Genomic DNA, 16,841 nt, shown 5'->3' with positions numbered 1-16,841 from the left:
ATATTATGAAATGAATAGCAGATACCTTTCTAAAACGCTACCACTGCATGGACACTTTCCTACACTGTGGACTATAAGGAACATGAGTACCACTGCCTGGAATGCAGTATGGCAAGCACTCTGTCTTTTCTGAATAGATCTGAATAGATCTTTTCTGAATAGATCTGACCTGGCAACTGTATTGGAATCAGACTGATCAGTGATTTGTGTGACTGTTTGACATGGCAAAATGAAATGCTTCTGGACAAAGAGGAGATGGCTTAATAGAAGTCAAGAAAGGGTGCTGTTTAGTGAGTGGAAATACTTTGGTAGAAAATGCAAGTATCCATTTTCTGATTTTAAATGCAAAAAGAAAAGTAAATAAATGGTTTCAGAATTGAAAATTATTATAAGGAATATTTGCTTTAATTTGTTTTATATTCCATGGTGTGAACTTTTTATTTCACAGATTTACAGTGGTATAAAATATCTGTAATGTTCCAGCTCTAGAGCCAGAAATGGAGAAAGAAAATAATGACAAAAGAATCCACAAATTGTATAAAAGTGCATGCAGCAGAACAGAATCTCATCAGAATTGTGTTGAAGGGAAGTTACTCAAAGAATAATGAATCACTTTGTGCTAATTAATACTTCTGTATTATTTGGTACCAGAATTTTCATCAACATTAATCACCACAAAGCCAAACTGGCTGTCATATTACCACAAAACCAGATTACTTCTGTACATGTGTTTCTTAATCTTTTTTTTAGTGGGTTCCAAAGAGTACTTGCCATTGAGACTACCCTTCAGGGGACAAAACCTGTTGAATATCTTAATCAGTTACATGGAGAGTGAGACTGAGTACACCCTCAGCAAAATTGTGCATGACACCAGGCATATATATGCATTTATGAGGTTCAGCTCTTTCACTATAGGGAAGGGGTATCTTCCAGAGGGAGCTCGTTAGGCTTGAGAAATAAATCCATATAAACTCTGCAAAACACCAGAAAAACACAAAGAGGATTGGAGTGCTTTTTCCATGAAAAAAAATGCTGATAAAATTAGGGCTGTTCAGCATGAAGGAGAGAAATCTGCAGGGAAATCCCACTGTGGCGTTCCACTATATGAAGGGGGCTTATGAGAAAGACAAATAAAAACTTTTTACCGGAGACTGTAGTGACAGGACAAGGGGAAACAGTTTTAAAACTGAAAGAGGGTAGATTTGGATTGAATGTAAGGAAGAAACTTTCTGTGATAAAGATGGTGAGATTATGGAAAAGGTTGCCCAGGAAAGTTGTGGATCCCTCCTCTCTAGAGGTGTCCAAGGCCAGGTTGGATGGGACTTGGATCAACCTGGTCTAGTGGGAGGTGTCTCTGCTCATGGCAGAGGTGATCTTTACAGTTCAAAGACCCCCAAATCTTTCTGTGATTTTATGATTACCTGCCAAAACCCAATACAGTGACAAAACAGTCAAGCAGTGGAAATGGGGGGGCAGGTATGAAATCCAACCATGAAAATGCAACAATGGAGACTAATTATTGATTAATATAATATTGTAACTATGTAAGGAAAGGTTATATGAAGCTGCCCATCTTGAAAGAGAAAAATACAAGACCAAAACAACGTCCATGAGAGGGCAGCAAACGCTAATACTGAAAACATTTTTTTCAGGTTGAAAGCCAGCCATCAAATACTTGTTGCTGCAATTTTTCTTTTTATCAGTATAATCTCAGAATATTTTCCTCCACAAAAAAAAGAAAAAACCAGAATACATTCCCTCGTAAATAAAAACATTTTTCTTATTACAGATTTAATATAACAATTGTACGGCGGGGTGGGGGGGATTAAAAGAAAGTAATTTAAGTGATTCAGTAACTGGGATACCTTTCTATGGCAGAGGCTTTAATTCAAAATGAACACGGTGTATGATAGATTTAGTATATATAACACGTATTACAGATACAGACCCAATGTCTGCTATCTGAGAAAAAAACCAAACCAAACCAAACCAACAAACCTAAAACAGCCAAAAAATACCAAAAACCAAAACCGACGAACATACCAAAAAAAAAAAAAAAAAAAAAAAACAAAACAAAAAAAAACCCACTAAATTGATTCTTTCTCAGGCGAGCGAAGTCTCGTTAAACCCACAGGGAGATACTGTGAAAGAAGCCCCTAACCCCGCCCCTTCCCGCTGCAGTCCCCAACCAGGTCGGCTCCCAACAGATAAAAACCGCCGCGCAGCACCAGCCACCCTACGCTGCTGTGTCGAGGTAAAGGAGCGATCATGTCTGGCAGAGGCAAGGGCGGGAAGGGGCTCGGCAAGGGAGGCGCCAAGCGTCATCGTAAGGTGCTGCGCGACAACATCCAGGGCATCACCAAGCCGGCCATCCGTCGCCTTGCTCGGCGTGGCGGTGTCAAGCGCATCTCGGGGTTGATCTACGAGGAGACGCGCGGCGTGCTGAAGGTGTTCTTGGAGAACGTGATCCGCGATGCTGTGACCTACACTGAGCACGCCAAGAGGAAGACGGTGACAGCCATGGACGTGGTGTACGCTCTGAAGCGGCAGGGACGCACCCTCTACGGCTTCGGCGGCTAAAGGCTTTCCACTACCGTCACCATCCTCGAGAACCCAAAGGCTCTTTTAAGAGCCACCCACTTACTCACCCAGGAAGAGCTGTTACATTGTTGTTTTGAGAGGACACCTTAAAAGGCACCTATTACTAGATTCTTTTAAGTTCTTCTGAAACCGATGCTAGAAGGTTTGGTAATTAGACATGTTTATAATTTTGTTTTTTATCACGACGTTGTTTTTCTGGCTAAGAAAAATGTGCTTTCATCTGCGTGCTCTGTAAGTTGTTCCTCTACAAATGTATTACACTGTAAAATACTTGCAAGTGTTCTTTGTTATCAAACCTGAGCGTTTTCTTTACCTCTTAAATCTGCTATTCTGCTAATCTGGAACATTCGATATCATGTACTTGAATGATTTCATTTAACAGAAATGTATTGCAAGAAAAAAAATCAATTTGTCCCCTGGGGAAAAGCTGCAAGATGCTTTGAGATGAACGTTCTTTCATATGCCTAAATAAACAACGTATTTGCTTTTCCTACGATGTCTCCAGTTCCTTATTTAGGATTCTTCTATATATTTTTGAGAGCTATTCCAGAAGAATGATCTCTACATTGGGAGTGTGTACTTATGTGCATACAAACACACCATTCTATCCATGGCAAAAACGCATTAAAAAGAGTCTAATGTGAAGGCTTCTCTCATAGGCCACAGTCTGCTATTATAAAACAATGGTGTTCTGTTCAGTTTGTCACTGGTGCTAAAAAATCAGAACCTGTTTGGTTGGTTTTACCACCCTCATCAACAGCAATCAATAAGTATTTGCTGTCATTCTGATTTTCTTATAGCCTTAAAAGACTATTAAAGTGATTTTGCATTGCTTTTTAAGGTCTTGCTTTCAAATACCAGTTCCTTGCACAAGTGTTCTATTTAAAGACATTACTTAAGATCTCTCATGTGTAATTTTCAAGATAAAACATGAGAAAAATAGCTTGAAAGATGCATCCTGATTTTTAGATACTTATAGCAATGAACTTGCATTAAATTATACCTTTGTTCTGTTTAGAGCTGGCAGGAAATCTTTGCTTTAACAGCTTTGATGATGGGCCTTTTACTCTAGGAGGGATCTCTTCAAGGCATTGAAGCAAGTTTTCCATTCTTTTGTAATCGACCCACATTTATATGTATGTATGTATATATATATAATACATACATGTGTGTGTATATATATATATATATATATATATCTCTACACGAGTAATTTGCTGTTTTCTTTGCCGTTATAAGAACAGCTCTGGAATTTCAGCCTCCGCGAGAGCTTAATTCGGCCATGAGCCAGGCGGAGAGGAAAAGACAAAGAAGCAGAAGGGATACGAACGCCTTGGGTTCAATACGCCACGCTCAGGCTGTGGTCTAGCCCCGCAGGACTCGTGGCGGGGTGGGAGTGGAGGAGAGAGTGGGCTCAGGCAGCGGCGAATTCGGCTTCTTTGAGGCCCGACTGAGATTTTTAAGTTGGCCAATGAAATCGCGTTTCCCTCCTCCAATCAGAGACGAGGCGGCTCAATAAATAAGGGCTCCTCTCTACCACTGCCATTCTCTCGTCTTTGCTGAGAGAACGTTATCGCTGCACAGCCATGGCCCGTACCAAGCAGACCGCGCGTAAGTCGACAGGCGGGAAGGCGCCCCGCAAGCAGTTGGCCACCAAGGCGGCCCGCAAGAGCGCGCCGGCCACGGGCGGCGTGAAGAAGCCGCACCGGTACCGTCCCGGCACGGTGGCGCTGCGCGAGATCCGGCGGTACCAGAAGTCGACGGAGCTGCTGATCCGCAAGCTGCCGTTCCAGCGGCTGGTGCGGGAGATCGCGCAGGACTTCAAGACGGACCTGCGGTTCCAGAGCTCTGCGGTGATGGCGCTGCAGGAGGCGAGCGAGGCCTACCTGGTGGGGCTCTTCGAGGACACCAACCTGTGCGCCATCCACGCCAAGCGCGTCACCATCATGCCCAAGGACATCCAGCTGGCCCGGCGCATCCGCGGCGAGCGCGCCTGAGTCCCCTTCCGCAGCCCTTCCGTGTTTCGGACCAATCACCGAGGCAGCCCAAACAGACCCAAAGGCTCTTTTAAGAGCCACTACAAATCCAATTAAAAGAGCTGTGTCACTGTGTTCAGCGGGCGCACTTTAAAATTAATAGCGTCTTCAGTTTTTCTCAGACTCCTGAATTTGCTTTTTTGGCTTTCCCCCAGCCCCCTTGCTTTGTCTATTAATTCCTTATTTTGCTCGGTTGCCTACGTCCCACAATACTGAATTTCCTGCTCTATATTTCACCGGAGTGCTACGTAAATGCTGGAGGAGGAAGTAACAATCACTTTAATAACTGGGCACCGAGGAGAGGCAAAATTGGAAAACGGGGAGTGTGATGAAAATTAGTTTTAAGGACACTGAGCAGAAAACATTGGGTAGAATGAATCGGGTAGAATCGGGTGGAGTTTTATACATCGCTGTGACTGCTCTGGTGGGAAATGGGAACGGGGAGCTGAGCGGAGGGACGAGCCCGCGCTCAGGAATGCTGCAGTTTAACCCTCTCCTGGCTGGCTGGATCTAGGCAAGAGCTGAGGGTTGCTGTGGATCACCGGAATTGTCTTACTGCTGAATCTGCTCCGGTAGCTTGTTTAAAAAGGGGGCTGCCGTCTTACTCCAGTGTTTACGGTGTAACACGGTGCTAGCGCCGTGAGCTAGAATATATGTTTCAAAAGATCAGTTTTGAGGAAAACCTCCATTTGCTGCAGGACCACATGCAAGAGACAAGGGCAGAGAAGGCTTCTTCCTCACAGCAAAGAAACAATTACTGAGAAGAACTACAGTCAGGATTAACTATCTAGTAAATTTGCCCAGACTTTTCTTTTTTAATTAATTTCTAATGCAAATTTTTTCGGAAAAAAATAAGCTCATGCATTTCCTTTTTATCTTGGGAGTGGGTTTGACTGTTGTGGGGTTATTTGTTTGGGTTTTTTGTTTTGTTTTGTTTTAAGGAGGAGTGTATTTGAATAAGAGTTTTATAAAAATCTTGTATTGAAAATTTATTCCAATTATGACTGTAGATGTATTTTTCTTTTAACCTACACTTTTGCAGGCAGTGATTAAAATATTTCATGCAATCAGAAAATGTGCCCATTTCTCAGATTTCTTCTGTCAGAACTCTAGGATCCTTTAGAAGATATTGGCAGGACGTATGTATTTATGTAGCTTTCAGGCTTCTTCATATGGACCCACCTGTGCTTGAATTATTACTATGAGAATCAAACATAAAAGTAATCAGTCTGATAAGATTCTGAGCATAAAATTAGAAAGATAAACATTAGACTTCATTAAAAATTGAGAGCAGTTTTCCTTTCTCTAATTATTTTGGGAAACATCTGTATGTTTTCTTCCTCTCTGCAAAAGCACACAGTTGATACTCAGGGTGTAACAGTCCAAATTACTGGGTAACATTGAGAGGAGATATTAGGAAGAACAAGCTGGCACCTGCCCATCATCAGTGTCTCCAGAGCACCATTTGCATGATTTCTCTTAGAGATCCTCGTTGCACTTTAGGCACAATCTGCCAGAGACAGCACTTAGGTATGTGAGGAAAGAAAAAGGAAGCAGTTGCAGCATATAGCAATTAACCAATATTAAGGGGATTTGTGGTGTTGTTCCCCCTTTTTAAATTCTTTTTAATTTTTTTTTCTCCCTCAGTAAATTTGTAGGTCTCAACGGCCTTATTTTGAAACCAGGTTGCAATGGAAGTAGTGCATCACAGTGTTATCAAGTTATTAATGGAATGGCTGTGAAATAGTAAACTGAGGAACCAGCTTATTTTTTGACTTTGTGTCTTTCAAACAGAATGTACACCTTTTTTCTCTCTTTCTTTTTTTTCTTTTTTTCCTAAAAATACATTTCACCTCTATTTGTATGTAAATGAAAACCTTTTCTGAGTTTGTGGTGAATCAGAAGCCTAAATGATACAGGGGAAAAAAGAAAAAAGAAAAAAAGAAAAAAAGAAAAAAAAAAAAGGCAAATTTTGGAACTAAGCTTCTGGACTATAGTATAGCTAAGATTTTGCCTTGTCTTGCAAGGCAGCATAATATGATAATTTTCACTTACAGCCTGGAGAGTGAAGGAAATCTTACAACAGAACATAAAAGTTCTATTTTGTCTTTATAGTCAGATTATAAAAGCATATCCTCATTCATTGTTTCTACTTCATTTGTTCTAGAGCACATTTATATTAACTAGAAAAAAAAATAATAAAAAACTGCCTTATTTCTAACACCTACTATCTTGTGAACAGTGTCAAATTTTATCCAGTCCTTTTCAGTAATTTTACTGGATAGGGTTGATAAAAGAACTGGGAACACAGGCTACATATTAACTAGTTATCAGTCACAATTAATCGTTTCCTCATTAACTTTTAAGAGCAGATTCCATAGCCTGGTACTAGTGAGGGTTCCTCGTAGAGCTCTGGTGTATGTTAGAAACAGAAACTGGTATCTTATTCAATAAACTCTTTTTTGTTCCCCCAATGACCTCACTTATTTACAATTGTAACAGTTCTGAGGTTTTGGACATTGTAACCTTTGCTAATCTAAGTGGTGCTTAGCTACATATTTATTTCAGTTAATGTCAGTGTGGAAAAGAAAAAAGACTCATGATGGAGCCTTCTGAAGTTTTAAGTGTAGTCACACGTGCAGTCTGTATAAAAAATATCGTAATTTCTTTCAAATTAGTCATAGTACTAGCCAGAGCACCCCCTTTTCTCTGCAAGTGGTGATGTAAAAAAAGATAAATGGACCTGACCAGACCAGAATATTTCAGTTGGAACAGGACCTGCAATGATCACCTAGAACAGCTGTGAAGTAGCATCTTTCATTTGCTTATCATATCATTGGAACCTAAAAAAATAGAGCCAATGAAATAAATCCATGTGGTGCTCGGGCATGGGGAACTGAAAAGATCAAAGTGTATGGACACTAAAAAGAATAAAAATTTAGGCAAGTAGAAGAAGTATGTATATGTGTGTATATACACATGGAATATATACATATTTATATATATATATGTACTTACATCATCACATTGTGAATATTTTTATTTAACTCAATTTCAATACACTCCCTATAAATAGGGTAATATTTCAAACATACCCTATAAAGCATCTCACTGAGTTCCCCAGACGCAATACTAAAATAATTAAACTTTCATTTCAGACCTACTTGGCTGGCAACATTTACAGAAGATTAGACAGGTAAGATTACTTTATAAAGGACATAATGAAAAGATGCTGTGAAAACAAAGTAAAATCATAGGAATCTGAATGTTTTACTTGTGAATGAATAGGAAAGCTGGCTTCTCTGAAATGCTGAAAGAGGAAGAGTTTGAAAGAATTGACACAATTGGCCAATCACAAGCAATGTTCCCCAGGACACAATTTTGGGCCCAGCCTTGTTTAATATCTTCATCAATGATCTGGATGAGGGGCTTGAGTGATATTTTAGTAAGTTTGTAGATGACACCAGATTGGAAAGGAGTGTTGACCTGCTTGAGTGTAGGAAAGCTCTGGCAGAGGAATTTGGACAGAGTGGATCAATGGGCCAAAGTCTGTTGTATGAGGTTCAACAAGGCCAAGTGCTCAGTTCTCAATAATCCCATGCAATGCTACAGGCTCAGGGTAGACTGGCTCGAAAGCTGACCTGCAAAAAAGTATCAGGGCATGCTGATAAAGACTAGCTGAATATGAACCAGCAGTGTGCCCAGGTGGCCAAGAAGGCCCAAAGCATCCCAGCTTGTATCAGGAAAAGTGTAGTCAGCAGGAGTAGGGAATAAATTCTCCACATGTACTTGGCATTGGTGATGCCACACTTTGAATACAGTGTTGAGTTTTGGGCCCCTCACTAGAAGGACATTTGAGGTGCTGGACTGTGTCCAGAGAAGGGCAATTAAACTGGTGAAGGGTGTGGAGAAAAACACTTATGAAAATTTGCTGATGGAATTGGGATTGTTTCTGTTGGAGTCTCAGGGTGCACCTTATTGCCATGTACAATTACCTGAAAGGAGGTTGTAGCAAGGTCACGTTTTTTCTATCACTAAGGGTGGGACTTAGAGGAAATGGCCCTGAAGTTGCACCAGGGGAGTTTTAGACTAGATAATCAAAAGTTTGGGGTATTTTTTTGTTTTGTTTTTTACTAAGAGGAATTAATCATTTAGTATAGGCTGTCCAGGGAAGTGGTGGAGCCACCATCCCTGGAGACATATAAAATATGTGTACACTTGGCCCCTCAGGACATGATTTAGTTAGAATCATAGAATCATAGAATAGGCTGGGTTGCAAGGGACCTCAGAGATCATCGAGTCCAACCCTTGAACCACTGTAGCGGTTGCTAGACCATGGCACTGAGTGCCACATCCAGACTCTTTTTAAATATCTCCAGGGATGGCGAATCCACTACTTAAGGATGGTGATGTTTGATTGACTGTTGGACTTCATGATTTTAGAAGTCTTTTCTAATTTCGATAAGTCTATGATTTTATGAGTCTATGATTCAATCAGTCTTGAACTATAGGCCAACTGTAATTTCCCAACTACAACATTATAGTGAATCTAAATGAGAACTAAATGTTAGAGAATTTTGATCTTCTGATCTCCACATGCATTTTCCTGCACTAACAGCACCTCTGCTTTCTCATTAAACATAAAACACATCCTTAATTCTCGAAACCATTTAAGCACAGTTCCTAGAGGGCTCTCATCTTGGCAGCTCCTTGTTTTGCCCCAACTATTTTGGTCCCAAGGCCACAAAATTTTCCTGTGCTGGTGCCCTCCATTTATTTGAAAAATGGAAAAGGGGCACTTCCCAGGAACATTCAGCAGATTCCCTTTGGTTTTTTGTTTTTTTTGTTTTTTGTTTTTTTTCTTTTGTCTTCTACTGCTGCATTTCTCCCAACTCAGAAAGAAAAAGTTAAAACAAAAATAGTGGAGATAATATAACTTACAATTACATTGATTTATTTATTTTCCTGCGTTTATCCCTTGCATTAGGCTTATTATCTAACCACTTCTAGTTTATTCATGTCGTAGGTAAGGCTCTCAGATATCTAGTAGTTAAAATTTTTAGACTAACCACTGCAAATGCAGTGATCAAGTATACCTCTACTTTCTTAAACTCTATAATGCTTATCTTCAAATACTGATGTTATGCACTTCACATTGCTTCAGTGTGAAAATTTGTACTTCATAAAAACTATTGTAAATGAATTTTACATGAAGCATCCTCCGGAAAGGTACACAGTAAAGAATTATCTATTGCCTGCTCATGAACACCTGCATACGCAAAAAGAGAAAAAGCCCAACATATACTAAGCAACATCAGCTGACTAAAGCAAGTGAACAAAACTTTCAGTTAACTGCAAAACTATCTTGACCAGTGTAAATAAAACGGAGTAGTAGAAGGTTAAATAACTAATCTGTAGGAGTACTTTAATATTTTAACAATTTAGCTTAAATGATAAGCATCAACCAAGATCGTGTCACAGCTCTGTTGTGATAATGTGGTGGCTCTTAAAAGAGCCTTTAGGGAAAAGGGATGTGGGAAACTGCGGCAGGGGTCTCAAGCGCGCTCGCCGCGGATGCGCCGGGCCAGCTGGATGTCCTTGGGCATGATGGTGACGCGCTTGGCGTGGATGGCGCACAGGTTGGTGTCCTCGAAGAGCCCCACCAGGTAGGCCTCGCTCGCCTCCTGCAGCGCCATCACGGCAGAGCTCTGGAACCGCAGGTCCGTCTTGAAGTCCTGCGCGATCTCCCGCACCAGCCGCTGGAACGGCAGCTTGCGGATCAGCAGCTCCGTCGACTTCTGGTAGCGCCGGATCTCGCGCAGCGCCACCGTGCCGGGACGGTACCGGTGCGGCTTCTTCACGCCGCCCGTGGCCGGCGCGCTCTTGCGGGCCGCCTTGGTGGCCAACTGCTTGCGGGGCGCCTTCCCGCCTGTCGACTTACGCGCGGTCTGCTTGGTACGGGCCATGGCTCCGAAGCACCCTGTCGATCTCAGTAAAGCAACTCTGGGAATGAGTAGCGAGGCTGCTGCCGTGGTTGCGTTTTATAGAGTATCCTCGTCGCTGATTGGCTGTCTGAAACACTCAGTCGTTATTGGGTACTTTCAAATTCGGAAATCCCGCCTCAAAAGCGCGCGCTTTCTCAACCGCCTAACGGCGCTCCCCCGAGCCCCCCCCCCCCCGAGCCCTCCCTGCCCTCAGTCTGGCGCTCGCCGGTCCTTTTCGCTTTTATCCATTTCTTGTATTTTAATAGTCTAGTCTATGAAATTAAAACCTTTAGCGAGATATGTTCAACAAGGAAATAGGCAGTTACATATTATGCCTCCCTGGACCCGTTGAAGTTACATGGCTTTGTTCTGATGCACTGAAACTTAGTAGCTTTGCAAAATTAAGTGTTGTACAGGTTTTCCTCCAAGCAAAACTTTTTTAAAGTTGTCCTGGGCTTAGTGGGTTGTTATTGTTTTTGTTTGTTTGTTTGCTTAGTTTTCTTTTTCGTGGGGACGAGGTTGGTGGTTTCATGGTTTTTTGTTTTGCATACAGTAATTTAATCTGGCGTCTGTTGCTGGGGTGGTTAAAGACTTTTGTACCGAGACTAATTACATGTTAAAATGCTCTAATTCAAGGAATAGAGTTTGCTGCGACTTTAGGTTTTTTTATAAAAGAAAAAAAAAATAATAGTATTCCCAGTCTGTTGCTTGCTTATATATACATATTGTGTTGTGCATGAGCTTTTTGTCCTTTTCCCGCTGCATATTTTTCACGTTTTCCTGGCTTTACAGCCCGAATACAGAAGTGATTTTGGGACGAAGGGAGGACTGGTGCTTATTCCGCTTACAAAGAAGTGCTCAAGGTCCAGCAGCATTAAGTTGAAAGAAAAAACCTTCTTAAGCTTTAAAGCACAAGACGCACGAAGAATAATAATAAGCAATTCCCTAATAAACAGTTTCAGGGGACATGCTTGACATCATTCAGGAAATTTAAAATTTCATAAGGGCTTAAGAAAACCCGTTCTCCCACTCCGTGTCCGTACATTTCCATGTGTATTTTTGCAGGGATTAACCTTAGCAGCAATACGCATCTACTGCTACCGTTTCCTCAGTAAAAAAAACCTAGGCCACAACAGCAAATGCCTGCAGCGCAATGCGCATCCGCCTCCGAACCAGGGCGATTCGACAGAGGGAACATTACTGTGATCAGCTATTGAGTTCGATTTTTGGAATAGTCCTGAAGCACTATCTACATCACGGTACTGATACTGAACTTCATGTTCCTCAATACCCTAAATAAAACAAGGTGGCTTATAATTCTCCCCTTAGTAGTTAACCACCCCCCACCAGATTCCTGTTCCTAATTTCACTGTATAAATGCAATGTAAAATTACTAAAACACTCACTGTTGTCGGCTATCAATGTAACAGCTCTTCTACAGAAATATGTGGGCGGCTCTTAAAAGAGCCTTTGGGTTCTCGAGGATGGTAACAGGAGTGGAAAGCCTTAACCGCCGAAGCCGTAGAGGGTGCGTCCCTGCCGCTTCAGAGCGTACACCACATCCATGGCTGTCACCGTCTTCCTCTTGGCGTGCTCGGTGTAGGTCACAGCATCGCGGATCACGTTCTCCAAGAACACCTTCAGCACCCCGCGCGTCTCCTCGTAGATCAACCCCGAGATGCGCTTGACACCGCCACGACGAGCAAGGCGACGGATGGCCGGCTTGGTGATGCCCTGGATGTTGTCGCGCAGCACCTTACGATGACGCTTGGCGCCTCCCTTGCCGAGCCCCTTCCCGCCCTTGCCTCTGCCAGACATGATCGCTCCTTTACCTCGACACAGCAGCGTAGGGTGGCTGGTGCTGCGCGGCGGTTTTTATCTGTTGGGAGCCGACCTGGTTGGGGACTGCAGAGGGAAGGGGCGGGGTTCCCGCCAGTTTTTTCTGTGTCCGTCACAAGCCTGTACCTGGTAAGCAGGCATGATAGAGAAAAATCACGCCCCTCTTAACAGCAGGAGAAAAACAACAACAACAAAAAAATAACAGCACCGCAAAGCATACGAACGACTGCTTTTTCCAAATAACCGTAAACCTCCTCTTCCCGGGATTTGTACAAACCCATAGCTACATTTATGCTTGTATGTTCTGTTTTCTTTCAGTTAATATGCAATACTTGAAATTCCCTTTTTTTCCGTGCTGCTTTCATTTATTGTTTTGTTTTGTTTGTATTCAAAATTCTATAATATTTTCTTCATAAATTTTAATGTTTCGAAGTCTTGCTGTCTTCAGAAAGTTTTCCACGATATCTTTGGAGCCATTTTTTTCTCGTATATCAACTCTTTTTTGCATTCCATTTTCCATTTTTAAAACACGTGTGATTGTCCTTTGCAACCTTTAAATAACAGGGTTTGAGTCTACAAACACATTAAGTCAAAATGTAAATATATTTTATATTTTTAACTTTATATTATACTGTTTTTTATAATGATGTTGGTCATTTGGAATTACTGCTGTGGGAAATTTTTTCCTTATCTTTTATAAAATGTCCTGTTACAGATTTAAATCTATCCTACTCTAATCAATAAGACTGCCACCTTTATTTTTACTGCAGAATGGGTATCGTAATGAAAGAACATTCTGAGCTGGCATAACAGCCTTACGTATAAATAATTGTTGCAGATTTTCAAAAGAAAAAAAAAGTTAATTTATTGTCTTCTCTTCAGAAAATGAATATATTAAGAAACTCAGTAACCACCTTTGTTTTTTCATTTTTCCAGTATAAAGCAACCCTCACTGAACTTTTCTAATAAACTACTATATTCAGTTCAGTAGAGGCATTATATACATGTCAAAAATGGTGCAGAACAATGCCTAGGTGTAGTAGGGAGTCTCCTTAGATTTAGTGTAATCCTAAAGCATAACTCCTTTCTCTTCATGGGAAGATTTAACAGGTGAGCTGGGTATGATACCAGGGCTGAAAAATGTATTATGTTTGCAACAGTTCTTTTTTATGCAGAAGTAACAAGCCACAAAACAATAAACAACCTTGAGCCTTTTCTTTTTTTACTAGCGTGAAGAATTATTCCAAAATAGTTTTGTGCCTTTTTGGTTGTTTCAGTTTTAGTCGTTGGTAGTTTTATTCTTTTGGTTTGGCTTTGAATTATGGTTTATTTTCTTCACTTATCGTTTATTCACTAGCAGCAGAACACCACATTTCAGTACTCCTCCCTTTCTGTTCCTAACCCCTGCACATAATAATGACAGCGTTCAAGCAAGAGCACTTAAGATTATGTACATTTAGCACATGCGTAGGGTAAGGAATGATTCACAACAAAATGGAATCTAGATAGATATAATTTTACAAGATAGAGGCAAATGAGCAAGCCTCTAGTGTGAACACTTGCTGTCTATCCTCATTATTTTTACACTCAGCTTCCGGTTTCCATTTGCAGGTTTTCAGCTTCCTTGTCTATATTCTGCTTTTGCATCCTCTAGGTAATAAATGTGGTGTTTCTTCATGTGTTGAAAGCGTAGCACAATAATGTAGGGATCTGTTGGGGTATTGTGTCTAGGTCAATAACCTCAGGTCAGTATTTAGAATACATAGTTATTAATTTAATCCTGATTAATTAATTTAATCCTGATTTTAAAAAATCATTTATGAAATAGTAATAGAGTTTCAGGCTTTCATTTTTAGATTAATATTACACACAAAAAATCATAATTTTTATTATAAGAATTTTTATGAATTCATATTTTTTATACTACAAGTTTTTTTATTTTCTATGACTTTTGAACAAGTTTTAGTATTCTTTGTGTTTTCAGTCACTGGCAGCTGGTACTTCATTCTCTATTCAAAATAATCTCTGTCACTCTCAAAGGAAAATTGAAATTGCAATCTGTCCTGTGTGAATGAGACAGGTTGTACAGCTCCCTGCTTTGCATCGTTATACTCCTGTGATCTGCCATGCAAAAAACTATGTGAATTTCCTTTGCCCTATCTGGGAGAAAGAAAAAAATTGTTCCCTTGCACTGAAAACCTGTGCACTTTTGACAGACCAGCACACCCCCACACTGGGGGAGAGCTCTGAAGAAAGGAGCAAATAGACTATGAGCTTGTACTGTAAGAAAGATGCACTTAGCACCAGGGAGACTGGAGAGTTACCATGGTTTTAGATAAAACAGTTTCACCAGTGAATCATCAGGTTGTCTTAAACAACTAACAAAGGATTATGTCTCCTGAGCAAGCCAGATCAGTATGAAGGGTGAGGAGGGGGATGTGTTGTATATGCGGCTCAGCCCAACAAAAATTATAAAAGCTGGACAACAAATAAGGCAAAGTTTGATGAGAAAATTGGCTCGAAATATTCCAACCAACATATTCCTTTCTAGAGACTGGGGAGTCCCAGTATTGTGATTGTGAGTGTACAGAGACCAGTGTTGAGAACTATGTTCGCACTGTGATTTAACCATATATTGCAAATGCTTTATTGTGCTTGTGGTGCAACTTCAGTACATTGATTTATATCTCTGCTAAATACAAATGCCACATAATGTCAAATATGCTCAGCAAGAAAAATTGGCATTAAACATTAAGCTCTTCTTATGCATAATATTTAAAAGAACATGATTGGAGATAATTCCACTCTAACAGCATGAAGATGTGCTCTGTCTCTCTGGACCTGTCTCTATATGTGGGCAAGACTGTAAACTGAACAAGATCTAACTTCTTTTGCCATGCTTCAGGTTTCTAAATTTATCCCAGGAGTCCTTATTCTCTGTATCCCTGTGTCCACATACCCCACCTTCAGCTCAGCATGTAAACCACACTACTGAGATTAAGTTTACTGAGATTAAGCAGATCACATGATTTTAGAAATAAATATTTTTAAGTACAGAAAGCTTCCGACTTGAGACTGAGGCCCAAGTCAACACTTACATGTGTGAAATTTCTATTTGGAGGGAATTTTCTGTCAGTAGCATACTTGCAGAAGTGGTTTATGTTGCTTAAGTAAAAAAGCAAACAATGTCACATAATGTTTAAATATTCCAGTTATCAGTTTTCCACTGTGTTTGTTGTATCTATGTATTCAATAGGTATGACAAGGTGCCTCTGATCATTAATTTAGTCACATAATTGATACTTTTATAAGTCCATGACTCTGATAATTCCATGACAAGAATGTAGGGATAGTTGGATTCAAGCTCTTTAGAAAAGAGAAGCAGGGTAGGAGGGGAGGAGGTGTTACTGTCTACATCAGAGACCAACTGGAATCGATAGAGCTCCACCTGAGGAAGGATGACAAACTTATTGAGTGCACATGGGTTAAGATTAAAGGGAACAAGGGAGAAGGTGATGTTACAGTAGGGATCTGTAACAGGCCACCTGACCAGCAGAACCAAGCAGATGTGGCCCTTCCAAAGGCCACAGATAGATTCATGTTCACAGCCCCTGGTCCTCAAGGGTGATTTCAACCACCCTGACATTTGCTAGAGGGACAACACAGCAAGGCATCAGCAATCCAGGATGTTCCTGGAATGCATATATGACAACTTCCTCCTCCAAATGGTAGAGGAACCAAAAAGAAAAGGTGCTATGCTGGACCTTGGTCTCACCTAAAGGGAAAGGCTGGTGAACAGTGTGAGGCTTAGCCTGGGCAGCAGCCTGGGCTGCAGTGTTCACAAAGCATTTCAATTTAAGATACTCAAGGTATCTATGTAGATGTATTCCAAACTTACAACCCTGTACTTTAGGTTTGAAGACTTTGATCTCTTCAGAGATCAGCTGGTCATAGTACCATGGTGCAAAGCTATAGAGGGAAGAAGGGCCCAGGACATCTGGTCAGTATTCAAGGGCGACTTTCTTTGTGTCCAGGAGAAAAGTTTACTGACAAAGAGGAAGGCAGGAAAGAATGCTAGGAGACATTCCTGGATGACCAAGGAGCTCCTGGACACACTGTCACACGAAAAGAAACTCTACAAGGAATGGAAGAAAGGACAGCTAGAATGGGGGGAACATATGAAAGCAAATGACCTAGTTAGAAAAGCAAAAGCTCAGTTAGAACTAAATCCAGCCATGGAGATCAAGAGGAACAGGAAAAAGTTCTATATATATATTAACAGCAAAAGAAAGACAAGGGAAGATGTGGGCCCCCTCAGAGGGTAAACAAGTGATATGGAAAAGCCTGAGGTTCTCAACGACTTCTGTTATAAATGACAGAG

General features: G+C 40.9%; 4 protein-coding genes across 4 annotated transcripts; 2 read left to right on the top strand and 2 right to left on the bottom strand.

The window, feature by feature from the left end:
* Window positions 1-2,239: 2,239 nt before the first annotated feature.
* On the top strand, window positions 2,240-3,094 carry LOC115600419 (histone H4). The gene has a single exon (XM_030468978.1). It carries the CDS (start codon window positions 2,269-2,271, stop codon window positions 2,578-2,580), a length of 312 nt encoding a protein of 103 aa, XP_030324838.1. The 5' UTR covers window positions 2,240-2,268; the 3' UTR covers window positions 2,581-3,094.
* A 1,082-nt stretch (window positions 3,095-4,176) lies between these two features.
* On the top strand, window positions 4,177-5,066 carry LOC103531275 (histone H3). Its single transcript, XM_008496917.2, has one exon. It carries the CDS (start codon window positions 4,188-4,190, stop codon window positions 4,596-4,598), a length of 411 nt encoding a protein of 136 aa, XP_008495139.1. The 5' UTR covers window positions 4,177-4,187; the 3' UTR covers window positions 4,599-5,066.
* Window positions 5,067-10,154: 5,088 nt separating this feature from the next.
* On the bottom strand, window positions 10,155-10,617 carry LOC103531732 (histone H3). Its single transcript, XM_030468963.1, has one exon. It carries the CDS (start codon window positions 10,601-10,603, stop codon window positions 10,193-10,195), a length of 411 nt encoding a protein of 136 aa, XP_030324823.1. The 5' UTR covers window positions 10,604-10,617; the 3' UTR covers window positions 10,155-10,192.
* Window positions 10,618-12,053: 1,436 nt separating this feature from the next.
* Window positions 12,054-12,469, bottom strand: LOC103531258 (histone H4). Its single transcript, XM_030468981.1, has one exon. It carries the CDS (start codon window positions 12,437-12,439, stop codon window positions 12,128-12,130), a length of 312 nt encoding a protein of 103 aa, XP_030324841.1. The 5' UTR covers window positions 12,440-12,469; the 3' UTR covers window positions 12,054-12,127.
* Window positions 12,470-16,841: the final 4,372 nt, after the last annotated feature.

The sequence above is a fragment of the Calypte anna genome, chromosome 1, assembly GCF_003957555.1.
Source record: "Calypte anna isolate BGI_N300 chromosome 1, bCalAnn1_v1.p, whole genome shotgun sequence".
In the NCBI taxonomy this organism is placed as follows: Eukaryota; Metazoa; Chordata; class Aves; order Apodiformes; family Trochilidae; genus Calypte; species Calypte anna.
Note: the sequence above shows the minus strand (reverse complement) of the source record. Positions and strands in the feature narration are given on the sequence as shown.